At 30.9% G+C, this 20,485-nt stretch overlaps 1 protein-coding gene across 1 annotated transcript; it reads left to right on the top strand.

Moving 5' to 3' along the window:
• The first annotated feature begins 6,173 nt into the window (after positions 1-6,173).
• On the top strand, positions 6,174-20,288 carry LOC139520918 (F-box/WD repeat-containing protein 1A-like). Its single transcript, XM_071314000.1, has 12 exons — positions 6,174-6,346; positions 7,836-8,064; positions 9,058-9,244; positions 10,458-10,551; positions 11,498-11,635; positions 12,407-12,525; positions 13,146-13,251; positions 13,646-13,789; positions 14,560-14,678; positions 15,300-15,410; positions 15,768-15,846; positions 16,430-20,288. Exons 1-12 carry the CDS (start codon positions 6,281-6,283, stop codon positions 16,586-16,588), a joined length of 1,551 nt encoding a protein of 516 aa, XP_071170101.1. The 5' UTR covers positions 6,174-6,280; the 3' UTR covers positions 16,589-20,288.
• Positions 20,289-20,485: the final 197 nt, after the last annotated feature.

Raw genomic sequence — 20,485 nt, 5'->3', positions numbered from 1 at the left:
ATTATTATCTTATTTAATTTTAGCAGCAGATTTATTTGACGAGGTACAAATAAGACGGGTATAATTATCGCAGTTTAAAACTATCTGTTTGGCATATGGTGTGAACTATTATTGTATCTAAGTCGTACTTTCTCTAATTCAAACAATACTGGTCCAGTAAGAGCAAAATGACCACTGTTTCGCAAAGAGAAAGAGACTAATAACAATATTCAAAGTGACTTCTGGCTTAAGAAATATCTTTGAATGTTCATTTAGTATCGATTTGATATTAATTTGAGGCGTAAAAGCAATGTAAAAAATCAAGTGGCCAAACTTTTCAGCGTAACTTTGAAAGTCAAAGAAAGCTATAATTTTGATAGTTGAAGATAAATCAGCATAATAAACAGGTGTCACAAAAAAAGGTGGTCAATGTCTACAAATATACCACTCTGTATTCGAAAAACGTGTATTTTAGGGGGAATGGGTACACTTATCTTGGATGAAACCCCCATTCTTTTGAACAAACATTAATTCAATACAATCAATAGTAACTTCCCTATATATGTATTGCTGTGAGTTGGGTAAATAAGATGCGCTGCCACAACGAAATTGAGTTACAATATTGTGTGAACTTGTGGGTGTGGAGTGAGAAATTGGAGGGGAAAAAACAAAAATATTGTAGTTTTCTCAATTGATCGCAAATTGAAAGTACAAGATTATACTCCTCTAATTTAAGCCGAAAAATATGTCAGTTTTACCTTATATAAAATTTGCCATACTATGTGTTATTTACAAGGTCATGCATACTGCGATAAAATGTTTAAAAAAATACGTTTGTGTAGGAAAATGAAAGAAAACGAAGTCTCGTATAAATAAGTTAAAAAGTATAAAGATTATAACTATCTGCTTGCATTTTATGCGTTCGTAATACTCAAAATATGAATAGGCGAGAAAGAACGTGAGTGTTTCCCTTGAATAAAGTAAACGTATTTAGCATTTCTTTGTTGACTATTCTATAGAAATGAATTACTCAATGCCGACTTTAAATGATTACAGTTAAAATAGGTGTTATGACCAACACGACTACATTTCTATAAAGTACTAGGTGATTAAGATGGTACATTATGATAAGTCAAAATAGATACAATCTATCACAGTCGTAACCGTACCAATTGTTAATGGTCAAATGTAATTAGATCTCCATTTTTATCTAGCCATTCAAATATGTTTTCAATGACCACAAAGTGTAAATAATAGCTCCTAAAGCAGTCAGTCAAAACATTACATCAGTGAAATTAAAGAGGCGGTCTCTCAGTGGAATGTATATTATTGGACGGTTAGATATCGGCAAATACAAAAAACAAACAAAAACATATAGAGAACCATATATAATTTGAAGACATTCTTCAAAATTTAAGGTTTAAGAAAATTGTGTTTTATAATTAATTTATTTTATCTTGTCTTTTTTACTTTTTACTTTTTTTATTTGTTTGATTTCAATGGGAACAGCCATCAACATTCATTGTTGTGTTACAAGGCCCTTTTTTCTTTAAAATATCCTAAGCATAACTGAGGGTAGGGATTATCCCACTGGTCCCAAAATCAATTGATTTGTTTCCCGGTGGAGTAAATGTGTTAATCTAAAAAGTACAATATAACCATCCTATATATGTTAGACCGTTGGTTTTCCCGTTTGAATGGTTTTACACTAGTAATTTTGGGGCCCTTTATAGCTTGTTGTTCGGTGTGAGCTAAGGCTCCGTGTTGAAGGCCGTACTTTAACCTATAATGGTTTACTTTTTAAATTGTTATTTGTATGGAGAGTTGTCTCATTGGCACTCACACCACATCTTCCTATATCTATTACATGCATTTTGTAAAATGTCTGCAAATTTTCGGCAAATTTAAGAATGTCTGCAAATTTTCGGCATTTTTAAGAATGTCTGCAAATTTTCGGCATTTTTAGAATGTCTGCATACTAGATACACTGAACCATTTATATATATTAACAATTTCTAAAGCATGATTATTTGCTAATATTTTTCGGTCATTTTTCAAAATGTCTTGGAAAATTGTCATGCAGTGTGACAATGTTTTAAATTATTCAAAATAATGGAAAATCTGGACTTTGCACACAATATTGATGGCGGTTTCCATTGGAATCAAAGAAATTAAAAAAAGATATAAAAGTAAAGGGTGAGAAAAGACAAAATAAAAACATGTATGCCTAGTAATTCATCAGATTCAGCAATTAGTGCATTCGAGTTCTGTAATATGTCTTCCGAAATATCTTAAATAATGGAGTACTTCCGGAAGAAGACATGACGAGGAAGAATAACTTGATTATAACCAGCTCTTTTTTTTAAGATTCAGACATGTCGGTATATCAAGCAAACATGTGTCACTTCGGGGACTGTTATAGTCGACTGTGCGACGGTATGGGCTTTGATCACTGTGACCTTTATTTTTAAAGTTGGAAGCCTTCTACGCCATTTGGTCTCTGGTGGAGGGTTTTCTCATTGGCAACCATAGTACATGATTTTATTTTTGTATTGCATAATTGTATTGTTATTGTTAAAATTCATAATGTCCAATTACAACCTACATAGAACGATTGTATAATTTGCATCTTTCTTTGGAGGTCAAAGAATCTCCGTCTAGTACTAAAGTATACTCAATTGCATGGCAAATAACTATTCTAATATGACTCGTCCTTATTACGCTTTGTAAACAAAGCCGTGTTCTAATGAGCACAAAATATGTTTGACACATGCGCACAAATTTACTGTTTATATTAAAGTGATTTCCATCGTTATCCTATACAATATATACATTCAAGTAGCTTACATAAACTTTTATAATATATGGTATACCGAACAACATATATTTACCCTGCTCGTATTTTTTAAAGTTATCAAATATGAAATGTAATGTTCAGACTCCTCGGGGAGGAAACGGGAACAGCTAAACATTTTACGGTATTTTCGTACGCTTCGACCTATAAAAATACTGTATTTGTCCTATTAGAATCGAAATAATTCCTTCATGTCATGCTCTATGCTCATTTTAACATGGATAGGCATTATATTTGACAACAAAATGTTGTCAAATATAATGCCCATGAAGGAATTATTTCTTAATTATTCTGGTTTATTAACTTGAAAATGTCTTCACTGAATTAATTCAAAATTCTTGTCGGGTTATCGCGGTATAACTTTACAAGTCCTTTAAAATTACAAACAGTTATAAAGAAAATGATACAAACCAAAGGCATTCGTCTCAGAAAAAAAATCCTATATACCTGTGTTATATAAAGGTATATAGGAAATTTATTTTTTGAGACGAGTGCCCGCCTGTGTTCCTGTGGGTTTATGAACTTCTGGTAATACCGATGTCATTTAACAGGTTGGGAACAAACCCTCTATATGGTGATTATACCTGTATAGAGGGATAATCCTTTTATAGAGGGATAAAATTATCCTTCTATAGAGGGGTATTTTTGTTTAGACTGGATTTAAATCAAAATAGGGCAGAATGGCATTCTCTACTTATTATGGCAGTAACCTGCAACAGTTGATGCACCAATTGATGTACTTAGTTTAATATGCACATGCCCAGTTTGCTGCCTATTTGACTAAATATAAAATCTGTTGTTCACCATGATTGAAAGCTGTGATGATCAGGTAAATTCTACTCACTTAATTATGGCTCACTGAACAGAATTTCTATTGTTAGATTTAACATGAAATTAAAGGTCAACTTAATTCCCTTTGATGTTGATCAGGTGTTCAGATAGGTATACAATAGATTGCAAGTTTTGTCACTTTAGCAGAAAACTGGTTATCCCAATTTTTAGTAAAGTGCATATATTGATACATATAATGCTAGAGATTATAGCAAATATAACTAGAAAATGCCATTCTGCCCTAATTTGCTTTAAATCCAGTTCAAACAAAAATACCCCTCTATAGAGGGATAATTTTATCCCTCTAAAGAAGGATTATCCCTCTATACAGGTATAATCACCATACCGGGGGTTTGTTCCCAACCTGTTTAACATTCAAATTAGTTCTTCTGTTCATATACCTGATTAATGGTGTGTACTTTTTTAGACAACTGATCGAGATTTATACATCTGGTGCAAGAAAATTAGTACCGTTAATTTTATTACTGTGGCTGATCGGTTGAGGTATAAAAACTGAAACATAGTTATCAGTCGTAACAGGACCAATTGTTAATGGTCAAATGTAATTAGATCTCCATTTTTATCTAGCCTGAAAAACTATTAAATCTTCCAAAACCAAAAACAAATTTTTTTAAAGAAAACATTTTCATATTTAGGTTCTAAAATATGGAACAGTTTACCAAATGATATAAAAATGAGTAATACACTTGTATCTTTTAAAACAAACTATTACAAATTTTTTATCAATTGTGCAAATTAATATGCTTTTTTGATTATTATTTAAATACAATTGTATATTGTGTATAATATAACTTTATAATACTCTATGTTATTTGTACTTATAAATGTGTTATTATTATTTTGAGGACTCTCAGGAAGATTAGTTTTAACTAATGGGATCATCCTTTTGAAATAAAGATTATTTATTTTTATTTATTTATTATTTATTTAACCCCAGGTCATGGTCCTATCTAAATTCGGAACCTCGTCAGATGATATCAAAATATGGGGATTTGGAGCACTCTGATCAAAATAATGACATTTGATCAGAGTGCTCCAATTCCCAATATTTTAATATCATGTGATAAAAAACAACCTCTGACGAGGTTCCGATTTTTTTTAGTTCTCCGAGCTTCCAGGGAGCGAATGTCTCCCCCCCCCCCCTTTTACAAGATTCTACCACGGCGCTTCCGTGAGCGTCCCAAGACCAACTGGCTACCGATCATGCATGCCTTACTACACCTCTAATTCATCAATTAACATTTTGAAAACGGATTCATGTAGTTGGTTTGCTCTTAGAAGTATCTAAAACTAGTAAGCGGATAAGTGAACAGAAAGGAATATGAATCAGTCTTAATAGATTTAAAACTAATCGCAGAGAGGAGAGTCATATTCTCAATCTGTGCCTGTGTGCAAATCTGTGCCTGTGAACAGGGAACGTTAAATATTGATAAACATTTTTTTTTAATCTGCTAACCGAGGCCCTGTGCATATACCAGTAGTGTACGCGTAATGATATTCTGTTAAAATAAAGTAGCAATACATAAGCATCGGCAAAACACTTGCAAGGTTTGAGTAGTAAATATAGGCCTATCATTCAAATACATTGTGCTTCAAAAATTATAAACGATACCGTAGTTACCGGGCAAAACTTGAGGCGACCCCGATGTGATTGAATAGCGCTGCCATGTACACGATAAGATCTGTTAATGTACTTTACTTGTAGATTTACAAAATATATACTGAAAGAACAACCCGTAATTATAACTGAGTAGTATTAAGATAACATATTGCTCAATAAGTTAATGATGTCAATGTTTTGAAAGCATGCTCACATCTTCTGAATGCAAAGTCTAAGTACCTCACAAGAAGTACTCAGTTAAACTGTTTCTAAACTGATGACATGTGGAAATCATGCCGCTTTTTCCGCCGAATTCGAATGTCGACGCCGCGGGCTGTCAACAGTTGCTTCAGAATAGATTTCATATAGGAATGTTAAAAAAGTAGGAATGGTTTCGTTTTTTTTCTTTTGTCACATTTTAATCAGTGTTTACAAAATTGGAAATTTAGTATTATTTTTGCATTAAGATTCGGATCCGAATGCACTTAAACTAAACTTTGAAAAAAGCACTGTCAGAGCGCATTTATGATTCTAAATTTCTTTTTGTTGATCTCACCTTATCATAGACATACATGATATAGCTAGACAAGAGCTCATTTTTAAAGACCATATGTTGACCTCTAAATGGTTTTTTTTTCGTTGTTAGATTGTTACGTCCTACCCCTCCCCCTTTTCCCAGCAAAATAAACGATAAAAGGGGTATAACTCTTTGTTACTTAGTAATGATTGCATTGCAATTTTTATTAGAACACAAAATGAAAGTAAAATGTTCACACAGAATATTTATGTGTAATAATGTTATATCGTATAAAACAGTTGTTTCTTCTGGCCATAATATGAATAAAAATGTACAATATTCCTGCTGTTTCTTCTATTTAACTGCAAAAAGACACTTCCGGTCTGACGTCATAAATTACTATCCCTTTATGGAAACCAGTCTTCAAAAAGAGTGAAATATTTCTCTTTGTTTGTGTGATTCAAGACATTCTGAAGTCATGTCTTCAGGAGAAACAAATATGGAGACATGTACTTCGTCCGACGAAAGGATAGACATCAAACGGGTACGCATCGAGTCGACTAAATAAGAAAAACCTGCCTGAATTGTCGCAATTATAGACGCCATTTTTGTGCATGTTTTTTCTAAAAGAAACCTGTTTCAAGGAAAATATCACGATTTTTAAAAGTATATTTACAAATTGTATGATCAAATTTGCATTTTAAATAGATTCTGTTGGTATTGATGTGTAGAAAAAGAGAAATGGTTGAAAACTAAATACTCCACCCAATTTTCACTTTGTCATTGTATTCATTCACTGATTCAGGAAACTGTCAAATCAAGATCTACTATGAAGCAAACCAAATTCTAAAAAAAAATCTAATGCATGATTAATTTATGTTGTTAGAAAATGATTGTTTCACTATATTGCTGCATTGCATAAAAATTTAAAAAAAAATTGTGTTTCAATAAACGTATTTACACTTTTGGTATTTAGCTGAATCTTGCCTCCGAATGACCTTAGATCTACTCCGAATCACCTTTTGACGTCAAGCAACAATCACTTTCAAATTGTGACGTCAAATATTTTAAATTATGATGTCAAAGATTACGGGAACCTGTGTGGTTATACGTAATGGCGGACAAATTTGCATACAAGTGTAAATACGTCTATTCTATTCAAAAAATTGTTTGTTGTCATGCAATATTGGCATTGCATATGTTATTCTGGATGCTACATTTGTAGATATACACCTTATCGAGATTTTGTCTAATTTGGCTGCACCATTTCAGAATCATGGCTCTGCTGAGTCCTGAACTTTTAAAAAAGAATCCCAAAACGTCATTCTTGTCCATATTTTTTACCAGAAGTTGAGTTTGTTTTCCAAAAAAGCACCATAATATGGCTTCACAGTTATTTCAGCCATATTGGGTAGGGGCAGATTTCCTAGTGGAGGTAAAAAATGTGTGAAGAAATAAGAGAAAACATCATTAAAACAGAGCAGTTGCTTGGAAACATGCATACTTACATACTATTTCAACCTCTTTCCAAAAAAATCTGCCCCCTATATATTATATATCCAATAAGGCCGAGCTAACAACTGGTCTTGCTCTCCACAGATGATTATACTTATTGAATATGTAAACCCAAAAGAAATATAATATTTTTTCGCTGACCATATCTCCATTTAACTTTGTTTACAAAAGTTACAATACAGCGTGAGATAAGATGAGTTCCAGTTTCCAAAACCAAGACATTCATAAGTCTCTTACTTTTCCTCTTGTACAACAATGTACAATGTATCCCGGAACTCATCTTATTTCTTGTGTATTCAGGTGGAGTTGCAATATAAGAAATAACGGATGGAACTTTCAACCTTAAATAAATTGAACTGTTTAAGTGGGTCCTTTGAACTTGACTCACGAGGGTATCAATTGTTATATGACCCTTGTTCATTGACTTTAAAATTGTGTATAATTCATATGATAAGGTATTGGCATTTTTCAAGTCATTTTCTGTGTCAACAGTTAATATAGTTTATTTTATTTTGTAGCCTGAGATGACTCAATTATTAAAGACACAGACTTCAGTTCAACCTGAGCTTTCTGAGGACTATTTAAAGGATAGAGATCCTTGTGTTAAACAATTTGAACACTGGACAGAGTATGAACAAGTTACTTTTGTTCAGCACTTGTTATCACGAATGTGTCATTTCCAACATGGACAGATTAATGCATTTCTTAAACCTATGTTACAAAGAGATTTTATTTCTGCATTACCAGGTAAGATGGAAATGTTGTTGACAATCCATGCCATTATTTCAGGTTTAATATCAGTTTCAGTCGTAACCAGTTATGTCATGTGATTGTTGGTGCTAAACAAAGCAAAACCTATAAAAAAGAACAACAGACAAACAAACATTCTCTAGTTAATCATACATTTTACAGAAATTACCAAAACATTTAGTGCAAGAATCATACTGAATTATCAAATGACCCAAGACATAGCTATATTTTTGCCCATATATTACATGTATGTACAGAATCTTCAAAATTTGATTACAATAATTACATGTAATGTACCATCCCAAAATAAGCTACACAGAATGTAAGATATAGGAAAGGCCAGATGCTAATCTACATTTGTACAGTGACAACACATGAGCTATTGTATATATCTAATCAATGTTTAGAAACTACATATACATATGCATAAGATCTAAATAATCCATTCTTGTATGTCATGTATGTACATGATGTAGATGTTCATGGTCTGATTTAATATACTTTCATTCAATAAAATTGAGAATGGAAATGGGGAATGTGCCAAAGAGAACAACCCGACCATAGAAAAAAACAACGGCAGAAGGTCACCAACAGGTCTTCAATGTAGCAAAAAATGACTGCTTCACAAACTTTAGATTTGTTCTATTTTGATGAATAAGAGAACAACTGTGTTTGGTTAATCTTATTATGGAATCAGTACTTAATACAAGAATTGGTACGATTTACAATGAGAAAACTATCCACTGTACATGTAAACAGTAACAGGTCACACTTTGGCCTACAACAATGAACAAAATGCAAAACATATAGAGTAACTACATGTAAGTTATATATAAAAAAAACCTGGAATGACAAAATCTTTAACTATTTAAAAAAAAAACAATACCATGCTTACTGCTTAGAACCAAAAATTCACCTGACCTCAAACTTATTTTTGTAAACAAGTTTTTTGTAGGTCAGTCAAATATTAATAACATTGTAATATTTCAGCAAAAGGTTTAGACCATATAGCAGAGACTATATTATCCTACTTGGATGCCAAATCATTGTGTTCTGCCGAACTTGTATGTAAAGAATGGCATCGTGTTATATCAGAAGGAATGTTATGGAAAAAATTGATAGAAAGAATGGCACGAACAGATACACTCTGGAGAGGTCTCGCTGAAAGAAGGGGCTGGTAAGTATATGAATGAAATGATATAATTAAATCTTTCATTGTGTGTCTTTACTACACTCAAACATGTTAATATCAATTTTTTTTTTAGCTTTGTTTAAAATTATTTCAGAATCAAGCCAAAATATTTGTTATAATAGCAGGATAAAAAAAATTACACTTAAGAGTTATGGAGATGTTTGAAATCAATTTTCTATTGTAGAACTTTTTGAACATCTGTATATTATTAACATGTATCTCCATGCTTTCCCTTTTCTATTTGCCACTGATGGCTGATAAGGCGGAAGCTTTTAGCTATAGCACAATAATATACTATGATGATGCGAATTGAGAAAAAAATCATCATGTGACATCCAGCTGACCTGGTCATTTACATATATAGTCAGGTCAATTGAAGGATATGGATATAAATTACTAAGATTTACTGGACAACACTGTAGTTGACTGATTGTGATATAAAGACCAATTAAAAGACCAATTTGATATTAGTCATATGAAATGAGTGACTGGGGAAACAAAATGTTTATCCAATTCTTGAACCAATGCATGTATATATCATAAACTTTAAGTCTTCTGTGCATGATTTTATCATTTTTTACGCAAAAATTTCGTATAATCATAATTTTTTTCTCTCTGTCAGTTATGAATTGAAAATATGGCCACACATTAATTGTCAAGTTTTGAAGTCGTAGTTTACCGATTGTCACCTTATAGTAAACAATCAACAAAGAAGCATGGATATTGAGCACGTGTATAACATGAACAATCAGATAATAGTTTATTTAAATGACGGATCCACATGATCCATGGATATTGCGATCACCAGATTTTTATGAGAAGGGTCACGCTAAGGTCACTTTGAATACAGAAAATATGGCGGGGAATTGCTTCCTGGAAGTAAACAAAAAAGTAAACTTCTTCTAAATGTGGACAAAATAAAGAATTTTCTTCAGAAAAAAGTATGTCTACATAAGTTTAATAATGACAACTATCCATTTTGTTATTAAAAAAAATGCATAATTTTTTTTAGATTACTATTATTGAAATACTTACAAAATAGAGTAAGAAGAACTTTAAAGACACATTTACTGCATTCATTGGAAATGACTTTTTATTTCTAATGAGAATATGTTTCCAACAGCTTGCTATGAAGAAATAGATGGAAATGACGGTTGGTATATAATACCTATAATGTTTCTCATGACTTCTTTTGTAGGATCCAGTTCTTGTTTAAGCCTAAACCTGGTGAACCATTAAAAGATCATAAATTTTACAGAAATCTCTACCCACAAATTATAGAAGACATTGATGTAAGTATAGAGATATATGTAAATCAATAAATTAATGCATACCATATTAATTATTGCTCATCTCTCAAGAATAATACATGGGTAAGATGGGATTTTTAACATTTGTTTAAGTGTGAAAATAATTTGATGCCTGCTTGTCCTCACAGTTGTTTCTTTTGCAAAATACTAAAATTGTGTTGTCATCACAAAATTTTCAGACCATCACCTTTCAATACTTTACAAAAAAATGATCTGTTTTGCTTTTCAAAAAAATATATTTCAAGTGTGCAATTAGTTTTAATGAAGATATATTGTATTGTGATATTCTCTCCATGGTTAAATGTGTTACAATCTAATTTTTTGTCATTGTAATGATTTTTAATTATTCATTTCCACTGACACTTATATTAATTTAATTGATTATCTATTCTATAAGATAAATGGAGGTATAGGGTATATTTCAATGTAATAATAAAATAAAAATCAAGGAGAAAGATTATAGGTCGCACTCAGTAATATTTTTTTTCACCATTAGAAACAGCATTGAGACAATTAATTCTCATGTATGTGATAATTTTTAAGGAAAGTGAATTGTGGGGTTTTGATATATATATATGTGTATGACCTTGAATATCACGTTGGAGTTTATAAATCATTCTTTTTCTGTTGAAAACACTTGAGAAGAAAATATATGATAAACCATTTTATACTCTTGCAAAAACATATAGAACTAACTGATCATTGTATCAATAATGAAATATTTCGAAAAAAAGGGGGGAAATTTAACAATTTATCTTTAGAATTTTATTTTACTGAAAATTTAATAAAATGTTCATCCCCTGTATCAGTATTTTGTTTAAATTCATTCTAGTAGGCTCTTAGATGTGCATAAGTTTATGTGTGAATTGAAACAAAGGTCATATTGATATGGAACAATCTTTAAGACCATGTATATTTCTTTTTTCAGAGAATAGAAACAAATTGGAAGACAGGTCGTCACACATTAAAGCGCATACACTGCCGGAGTGAGACAAGTAAAGGTGTTTATTGTTTACAATATGATGAAACCAGAATTATCAGTGGATTAAGAGATAACACAATTAAGGTAAACAAGTTATCAGTATTATATGATAGCATTAATTGTAAAACAAATGACAAATACAATATGTTTAATAATAGATCTAGAGTTATATTTTAACACTCTGAACTCTGAACTATTTACATAGCATTGTTAAATTTTAAATCCTGGCACTATCAGCAACTGCCTCCTTGTTGCTCAAGGCCAGTCCATTTATTTATACAATATTTGCAGCAAACTAGTTTAATTAAAGATTAAGTAGTGTATATATCATGTATATTGTTATGAAATAGGTTATACATGTATAATGAGACAGTGGAATCAATGAAATCATCAAATCCAGGGTTATTTAAATGTATAACCAAACCAGAAATATGTCATATAATGAAACAAAATATGACTACATAATAAGGAGGCTCCTATGTTTTTATGTCCCAGTCATAGCGGAGGGGCATTAATTTTTACACTTGTCCATCCGTTGTACGTAGCGTCACTTTTATCACTCTTCAATTATATCCCTTTATAACTTTATATGATGTGTAAGCAGGGGCATCATTTGTGTCCCATGGACACATTCCCCATTTATTTTACCTTGGTCTAATTAGGTCTTATTAGAAAATATATTCAAGTTTGGAGTTTAATAATTAACTCTTGCATAAACCCCATTAAATGTCTTTAATTGTATAAAGTCAACATCTACAAATGACTATCCTTGTAAAATGTTCTTCTTTTTTCGGTTGTGATATTGGAACATTAAATAAGGAATCAAGAAATTAAAAGTATCTACTTATTTTACAGTTATGGGATCGTAACACGTTAGAATGTGTACAAGTATTGACGGGTCACACTGGTTCTGTCTTGTGCCTACAGTACGATGATAATATAATAATATCAGGCTCTAGTGATTCAACGGTCAGGTAAGTGTCATCACAACACTTTAGAATGTGTACAAGTATTGACGAGTCACACTGGTTCTGTCTTGTGCCTACAGTACAATGATAGTATAATAATATCAGGCTCTAGTGGTTCAACTGTCAGGTAAGTGTCATCACAACTGCAATGTTAATATAATTACATTTTGATGTCCTCTGTATTGTGTGTGCTAGCAATGTAATGTGTGTACAAGTGTGAGCTTTAAGATGAAAGAAAAAGGTTGACATGGTTGAAAGAATAAATGACAGTTTGAAGAAAAAATCATATTTGTCCATAGTAGGAAACAATATTATTATTTAAATTTAAATTTAAAAAGTATGATCATAGTAAGCAAAAAAACTTGTGTCCAAAATATTTATAAGTTGAAAGAGAGAGAAAATACATTTTTTTTTAAAATTGAATTTTTTTACACATTTTACATGAATGATAAAAGTCTTATCAAAGAATTTCTTTTACAGAATTGAAAATTATTATTACATATCAATTCCCTACCATAAAGATGGTCAACCCAATTTTTCACCTTTATAAAAAAAAAATCTGTTAGGTGAATGAATACTTGAATGCTAATCTGTCAACTTTGATTTACACATGGTTTATTTTACAGAGTATGGGATGTAAGAACTGGAGAGATGACAAACACACTTATTCATCATTGTGAAGCTGTATTACATTTAAGATTCTGTGATGGCATCATGGTTACATGTTCAAAAGTAGGTCATCTTAAATGGATGTGTTTAGTATTGACAGCATGGAAATCTAAAACTTGTCTTTGTTGTATTGTTACCTCTTTTGCACTGGAAGTTTGCTACAGCCTACAAGCAGGAAGAGAAAGTCATACTGACACATCTAGTGTCCTTGTATTAACAAATGTTATATTTGAATGATTTTAAAGAAGTAAATCTCAAATGAAAATTCTTTATTTTTACATCTTATATAAATTGGGGTAAAATCCTTCTCTTTTTGTTTGAAAAAAAAATAATAAATTAAGCTTTTGCCATTAAAAAACTTGCAAAATAAGGAATAATTAATAATAAAAAAATTTAAAGTGATTTCTTTGAGGGAAAGTTGTCATCTACTGACATTTAGACCATCTGTTGGTTTTAGGACAGATCAATAGCTGTTTGGGACATGCAGTCACCGTCAGAAATAAACCTGAGAAGAGTGTTAGTAGGACATCGGGCAGCAGTAAATGTTGTAGATTTTGATGAGAAATATATCGTCTCTGCTTCAGGGGACAGAACAATCAAGGTAGGATATACTATATTGTATTTAGAAGACCATGGGTAAAATATATCTTTTCATCACACTTCATTGGGCAATTTTTGAGGAATTGGAAATTTTATAAATCATCTGATATTTGTCATGGGAAATAAAAAGTGGTGTTCAAGATCTTTTAAACTGTTTAAATGACAATAACTGAAACTCTACATTACAGAAAGGACCTTGAAAACTTGTTTATTATGAGATTGTACAAGTATATTCCGGAATTCTACTAAAAAAATATAATTTGATACATTCAACCATTGACATTCTGTATACCATGGCACTGAAGTTGTCTGTTTACATGAATCAAATTGGTTTTATACTCCTCATATTATTAATTGTTGATGAAATCTTCTACATGTTCTAAAATAATTTTACTGAAGTTGGCAATTCAATTTTGGGTGAGTATTGACACACTCAGTATTCATGCATATCAATTCATGGACAGGACATGAAAACAAACCAAAAACAATGTCATACTTTGATATCTATTTCTGTCAATTAATCAGTGTAATGATCGCAACTTCATTCATGCCTAAGAGGTATTGCAACATTTTTTACTGAAAAAAAATGAGAAATACCAAATGTATACAGAAGAGTTATTACTTGAGTTTATCATGTGTAGTAAATACATCACAGTTATTGACAATTGCATTAAAATATGTTTTATACAGTCGTTGGCAGTTGAGTTGATACAGTTTAGTTAAGGTAAAACTGATCTGACAATGTATTTACTATATTATGGATATTACTAGGTATGGAGCACATCTTCTTGTGAGTTTGTTAGGACATTAAATGGTCACAAACGAGGTATTGCCTGTTTACAGTACAGAGATAGACTTGTTGTCAGTGGCAGTTCAGACAATACAATCAGGTAAAGTCAATAGTTTCCCTTTTGTACACAACTCTGCTTTATCAGGGGTTCTGTACAAAATTTAAAATTTATTGACATTGGCATTTAGTGGTAATTTAAGATAAGTTGATGCTTCCTTTAGCTTTCCAACAGGGATTGTGATGAAGTTGTATGACAAGCAAAATCAAAAGGGGTTGATCAAATCAGGGATCAACACCATGCTAAAAGTAACAAAGAAACACCTTGTGAATTTTGATTTTAGATTATTTATTTTTGTTTGTCACTAGCTTAAGTATGACATAATAAAAAGAAAATTAAAAATACTGCTGATGCATAGATAATTCCTAGTATCTATTGAGATGGTTGTCTGATCAATTCTATATCTGGTATTGTCAGAAACATTTTACGACATTCATTCTTCATTTTCACTCATTAAAGCTGTAGAAAGATATTCGTATACCACTTTAATAGATATGTTAACATAGAATTTGTAGTATAAAAAGTCATGGCTAGGATTCACAATATATTCTGGTCAACAAATATGAATTGTCAGTATGGGGATATCAGATTTTAAATCAGTTTAATTGTTAAATGTACTGTAATCACATGGTTTATATTTCATGCTGACTAATTGTTTTCCAGGTTGTGGGACATTGAATGTGGTGCTTGTCTACGTGTATTAGAAGGACATGAGGAATTAGTTAGATGTATAAGATTTGATAATAAACGTATTGTCAGTGGTGCCTATGATGGGTTTGTATAAATTAGTTTTATAAATCTTCATCGGACAATTACAATAAGAAAAGAGTATAGAGGAAATTCTCAGTTAATTAAAATTCAAATAAGTTAAATGACATTTCAACAGTATCTCAAACTTTTCTTTCCCTCTGTTATTCTACAATTTAATGATGTGTGAATTAACGCATAGATAGGGATAATTGGTGAAAATTTCTGAGGAAGAAACATGACAAGGATTTTAATAACATAAATTTTTAATATTCAGTTAATGTATGAAATTTCAAAAGCAATGCATATACTATTAACTTGAATTTTAGCTCTGAGATTATTTGAACTCATTGCATGTTTTATAAATGCAACAATATTTTGCAGAAAAATCAAAGTATGGGATCTTGCAGCTGCCTTGGATCCACGAGCTCCAGCAGGAACTCTCTGTCTCAGAACACTTGTGGTAAGATATGCCAACTAAAGGAATTTAGTGTTACATAGTCTATTTATTGTACAGGCTTGAAAGTTAAATTTTCTACAGTAAAAGTATATAAACATTGTCTAAAATAGGGAGATTTTTTGTTTATTTTCAATGTTATTTAGTAAAACTTATAGCTCTGAAGATTGTCTTATACTATTTATACAAAAGCATAATGCAATTTGTAGACTTAGGCATGGTAGTTCATATTTTAAAACAGATCAAAAAGATTAACAGGAGGACTGTTGAACTGATAACATTAATGAGTTTCTATTTTGTTATACTGTACAATAAGTCTTGATTGACTGATTCTAACTATTGCACTTGTTTGTTGAAAGATCAGAAACAAAAGCACTAAATCTTTTATTACAAATCAACTAAAGGTGCTTAAATTGTATTACAATAGCCCGATAACCTTTCACATATCTGTATTAACTTAAAAACAGCCGAGTGAGTCTTGTTCCTTGAGCAAGATGAAAACATTGGAAACATTTCAGAAAGAAATAGTATCAGTATTCAAAAGTTTAACATGTTATTTGATATCAACGTACTGTCTTTGTTATTTCAGGAACATTCAGGGAGAGTATTTCGTCTGCAGTTTGATGAATTCCAAATAGTGAGCAGTTCACACGACGACACAATATTAATTTGGGACTTTTTAAACGTAGAACCACCAGAAGGCACCTCTCGATCACCTGTACGGACCTATACTTATGTGTCAAAGTAGCTGTGATAGTGTGTAACAGATCTGAAAGCTCAATAAGTGTACATTGTGGACCAATAGCTTGAGTGAATGATAATGGCAGTATAATGGCAATATATGTATACTTGTCTGCCAGTTGTTAGGATCATGGCAATATACATTGTATGTATACTTGTCTGCCAGTTGTTAATATCATGGCAATATACATTGTATGTGTACTTGTCTGACAGACATTTGACCAGTATCATCTTATTTCTGTACCACTTCTTCAGCTGCTGTTCATAGCTCTGTCAAAAAAACTTTTGCTTGTGCCGAGTTAAACTTTGTAATCAGGGTTATTTATATCTCTGATTAATCAATCTTTTATTTATATTAAATACAGAGATCCATTTCTAGAGTAAATTGGCCTATGTCATCTGTAAGAAGCAGCAATAACTATTTTGACTGAATCTGCTTACTATGTTTTTGAACATTTTTGGTAAAATGACTAAGTTTTGTCTTGGGCTATTCCAAGTTGTATTGAGATTATTCCATCATGGAGGAAGGTCACTTTCACATCATTTGAATTTTCAGTTATGATATCTTTGACAGTTTATAATGGTCTTTTGAATTTTGCATTGTTGTCATCTTCAATGTACTGATAGCAACTTTGTTTTATATTGGTGAGGTTGTCTGTTTACTTCAATAAAATGATTGAGTGAAATTATTAATAAGGATACAAACTTGCTAACTGTTTTATTGAGATATTTGGAGCTTAGTAGAAATATTTTAGTATATCTGTGTGTCTTGATTGTAAGAAAGGATAGAAATTGTTGTCTAAAATCAGGTTTTGTGACATTGAAGTATTTACGATCATGGTGATAATATTGCTATGAATTTAAAACTGTTTTAGTGAAAATATACACTTGACTACAAGTTCTGCTATTTTTGCTTTCTTTTTGTGAAGGCCATCAAAGATAAATGATAAATGGATCATACGATTTTGCTTGTGCCACTTTAGTGGACGTGTCATATGTTATTTAATTATGATTCAAGAAATGTGAATATTCACTATTGACCAACCATCATACAATGACTATTGTAATCATCCTGTCATTAGCCTCAGGTTGTTTGCTTTAGCTTGAAGTTAAGAAATATTTGATTGCTAATTTTTTCCTGTGTATGATTGATAAACAGAGCATTAGTATTTTGTATGCTTCAGTTGTTCATTGGCATGTTAATAAAAAATATTACATGTTAAATTGATTTGTTTTGGGAAACTTTTACATTGGTCAAAACCAAACTTATCTGTTGGGTGCAATTATAAAACCAGCTCTTAAAACCTTTCGGTAATAAAATATGTTCTACCCAAATTTTTAAGAGCTCAGATTACAATAGTATAAAACACCTTATCGCTCTTTTCTTCATTTGCTGGACATCATAGACTGAAAAAATGTATTCTCAAGAGAAAATATTTTGCACCAAAAAGCAAAAGTGTTTGTTGTATGATGTCAGATGTTTAAGTGTTGCAAAATCTTGGATCTATTGTCGCAATTGTAGCGATAAGGTATTTTATAATTAAAATAAATAGTACTATTTTGTGTGTTGTAATTTTATGATTGGACTATGAACAATTGAAAAAAATGTATGTGAGACAGGTATGTTTATATGTAGGCATGTCTGACATATGTTTCATTAAAATGAACTAGGCAACTGAGAATTTTCTAATAACACTGATGTCTTCTAATGATGTTACATTCTTTCAAATTAGTAGAAAATTTGTAAAACTCAAGTATGTGAGATAAAAATTACATTGATGGAAGTCATATAAAGCCTTTCAATACCAACAAAAATGAAGAATTTACTCCAAGCCTTTTTATACCAAGAAAAAACGAAGGTTCCTCTTATTTCAACTCAAGTCTTTCTTATTTATGAATGTGTAACAAGATTTTTAACGTATAAATGTACTTAAATGTTTTTAAAATATTGTTATTTTTTGTGTGTGAATGATATGTAAAAATGCACATGAAGTGCTGTGTATATGTTTAGTTTTGTGTTAGGAGGAATGATTAATTAACAAATATTCCAGTTTGAATTCATTGTATGCCTTTCCATTTTAGATGTGTGGTTTTGTTACTATTGGTTATATCGTCCAAATATCATCTTCCAACATAATCATCAGTTTAAACAGGGGTTATAATTTTCTACTAAACTAGCTTAAAGGGCTAGGAGTGGTTTAAATCACTACTGGAAAAACTATAATGTTTAGCCTTTTATAACAAAATTTTCACTACATTTAACACATAGATATGCCAAAATGCTTTAAGAGTTAAGTGTTTATTTTCAAAGAAATTTTGCTTGGTATCTAAATTCTTTAAATCTTAAATTTGTATATGTATTTTAACTCTTCAATTCAATTTTTTTCACCAAACTTTCTTATAAATTAGATTTGACATTGAAATAACAAATTGATAACAATTTTTTGCTTGAAAGCCAATGTAATAGAACTAGCAAAATAAAAAAAAAGTAGCTCATTGTAAAAAGTCGCTTAATCTAAACTATATTTAAACTTGACAAGATAGCCTTTATAGAACCAATGGTAAATTTATTACTGAGCATTTTTTCTGTAATTTCTTGAAAGCTTAAAAACATGGCCACCAATCACAGAGTGTTAGTCTAGTCCTTTTTTGTTCCCAACTGACTTGTCAAGGATTTCTTATAAACAGCTAGCCATATTTTGCAAACTGCAAGACAAAAGCTTCATATTGAGGCGATTTACATGATTCCATTAAAGTGAACAATTTTATTAATGGCTGATTTTTGTGCATAGATTTGATAGGTCTAAACTATCATCAGGCTTATTAAGAGTACAGTATTGACTTAAAAGTAACCTACATTAATGTCCCCTTATAACAAATACAAAAGTATTCAGTAAGTAATATGCCTTAAATGTATAATCAAAGTTGGGTTGGAATTGCAGAACCAATCCAAATGAATGACTTTTAAATAACAAATAAGACAAATCAGAATTTCACACAATTTTTTTAAAAAATTTCATTTTAGAAACTGCTTATCCAAAACGAAACAAAACTCATTTGGATGAAGTACAGGTATACTGAAATAGTCAATGAAATTTGTTTTTATGACACAAGTCATAAAGGAGATTATCAGCTACATTTATTTATGGGGGGGGGGGGGGGGGGAATTCCATTCCTATGAAATTAAAAAAATCACCCATGGAATCAATATCATTTCGTCTTTTCTTCTTAAAATCATAGGTTTTTGTGATCTTAGTGTTATGTAATTTTGTGGAAATTTTGTTTGTATTAATTTATATGAATTGGGGGAAACCTTTGGCAGCAATGCAGTTTCATTTTCATTGTGTGTTGGATCTCACATCATCAATAGACTATTCCCCATCAGAATAAAATCTTTAAATAATGTCATGAAAGTGAACAAGTTATATACTTTTATTCAAAATATAAAAAAATAAAATGAGTTTTATTTGATACTCTCTTGTATTCTTTTGATTTTTTACAAAAACGATATTGACCTTTCCAGTAATTTTTTTAAGGTAGTGTATAAATACACGATTGGAATATTTAATAAATTGTATTATATGGTATTGTCACTATATATTTAGTACACTTGTTTTATTTATTTTCATGAAAATTTTGGCATTGTCATAGTGCTTATGTTGTATGTTTCTCTCATAATATAAAACAATTAAATTGTTATAAAATGGTGTGTGTTTTGTATTTTGCTGGTTTAAAGAAGGAACTTTTAAAATGGCTATTATGTTGAATAGTCAATTAATTAAAACAATGATTACCACTACATAATCAATATCTTAGTATTTAATGAAAGGAGATGTTGGGTGTATTGAGAGAACAATCCAATTAAACACCAAAACACATCTATATATTGTCTTTCAATAGCTGG

Source organism: Mytilus edulis, chromosome 4, assembly GCF_963676685.1.
Source record: "Mytilus edulis chromosome 4, xbMytEdul2.2, whole genome shotgun sequence".
Classification (NCBI taxonomy): domain Eukaryota; kingdom Metazoa; phylum Mollusca; class Bivalvia; order Mytilida; family Mytilidae; genus Mytilus; species Mytilus edulis.
Note: the sequence above shows the minus strand (reverse complement) of the source record. Positions and strands in the feature narration are given on the sequence as shown.

Excerpts from the sequence above, each read along its gene's own strand:
- LOC139520918 (XM_071314000.1), top strand. The coding sequence starts at position 6,281 with ATGTCTTCAGGAGAAACAAATATGGAGACATGTACTTCGTCCGACGAA. Across the intron at positions 10,552-11,497 it reads AAATTATAGAAGACATTGAT|AGAATAGAAACAAATTGGAA; the intron begins GTAAGTATAGAG and ends TTCTTTTTTCAG. Across the intron at positions 11,636-12,406 it reads TAAGAGATAACACAATTAAG|TTATGGGATCGTAACACGTT; the intron begins GTAAACAAGTTA and ends CTTATTTTACAG.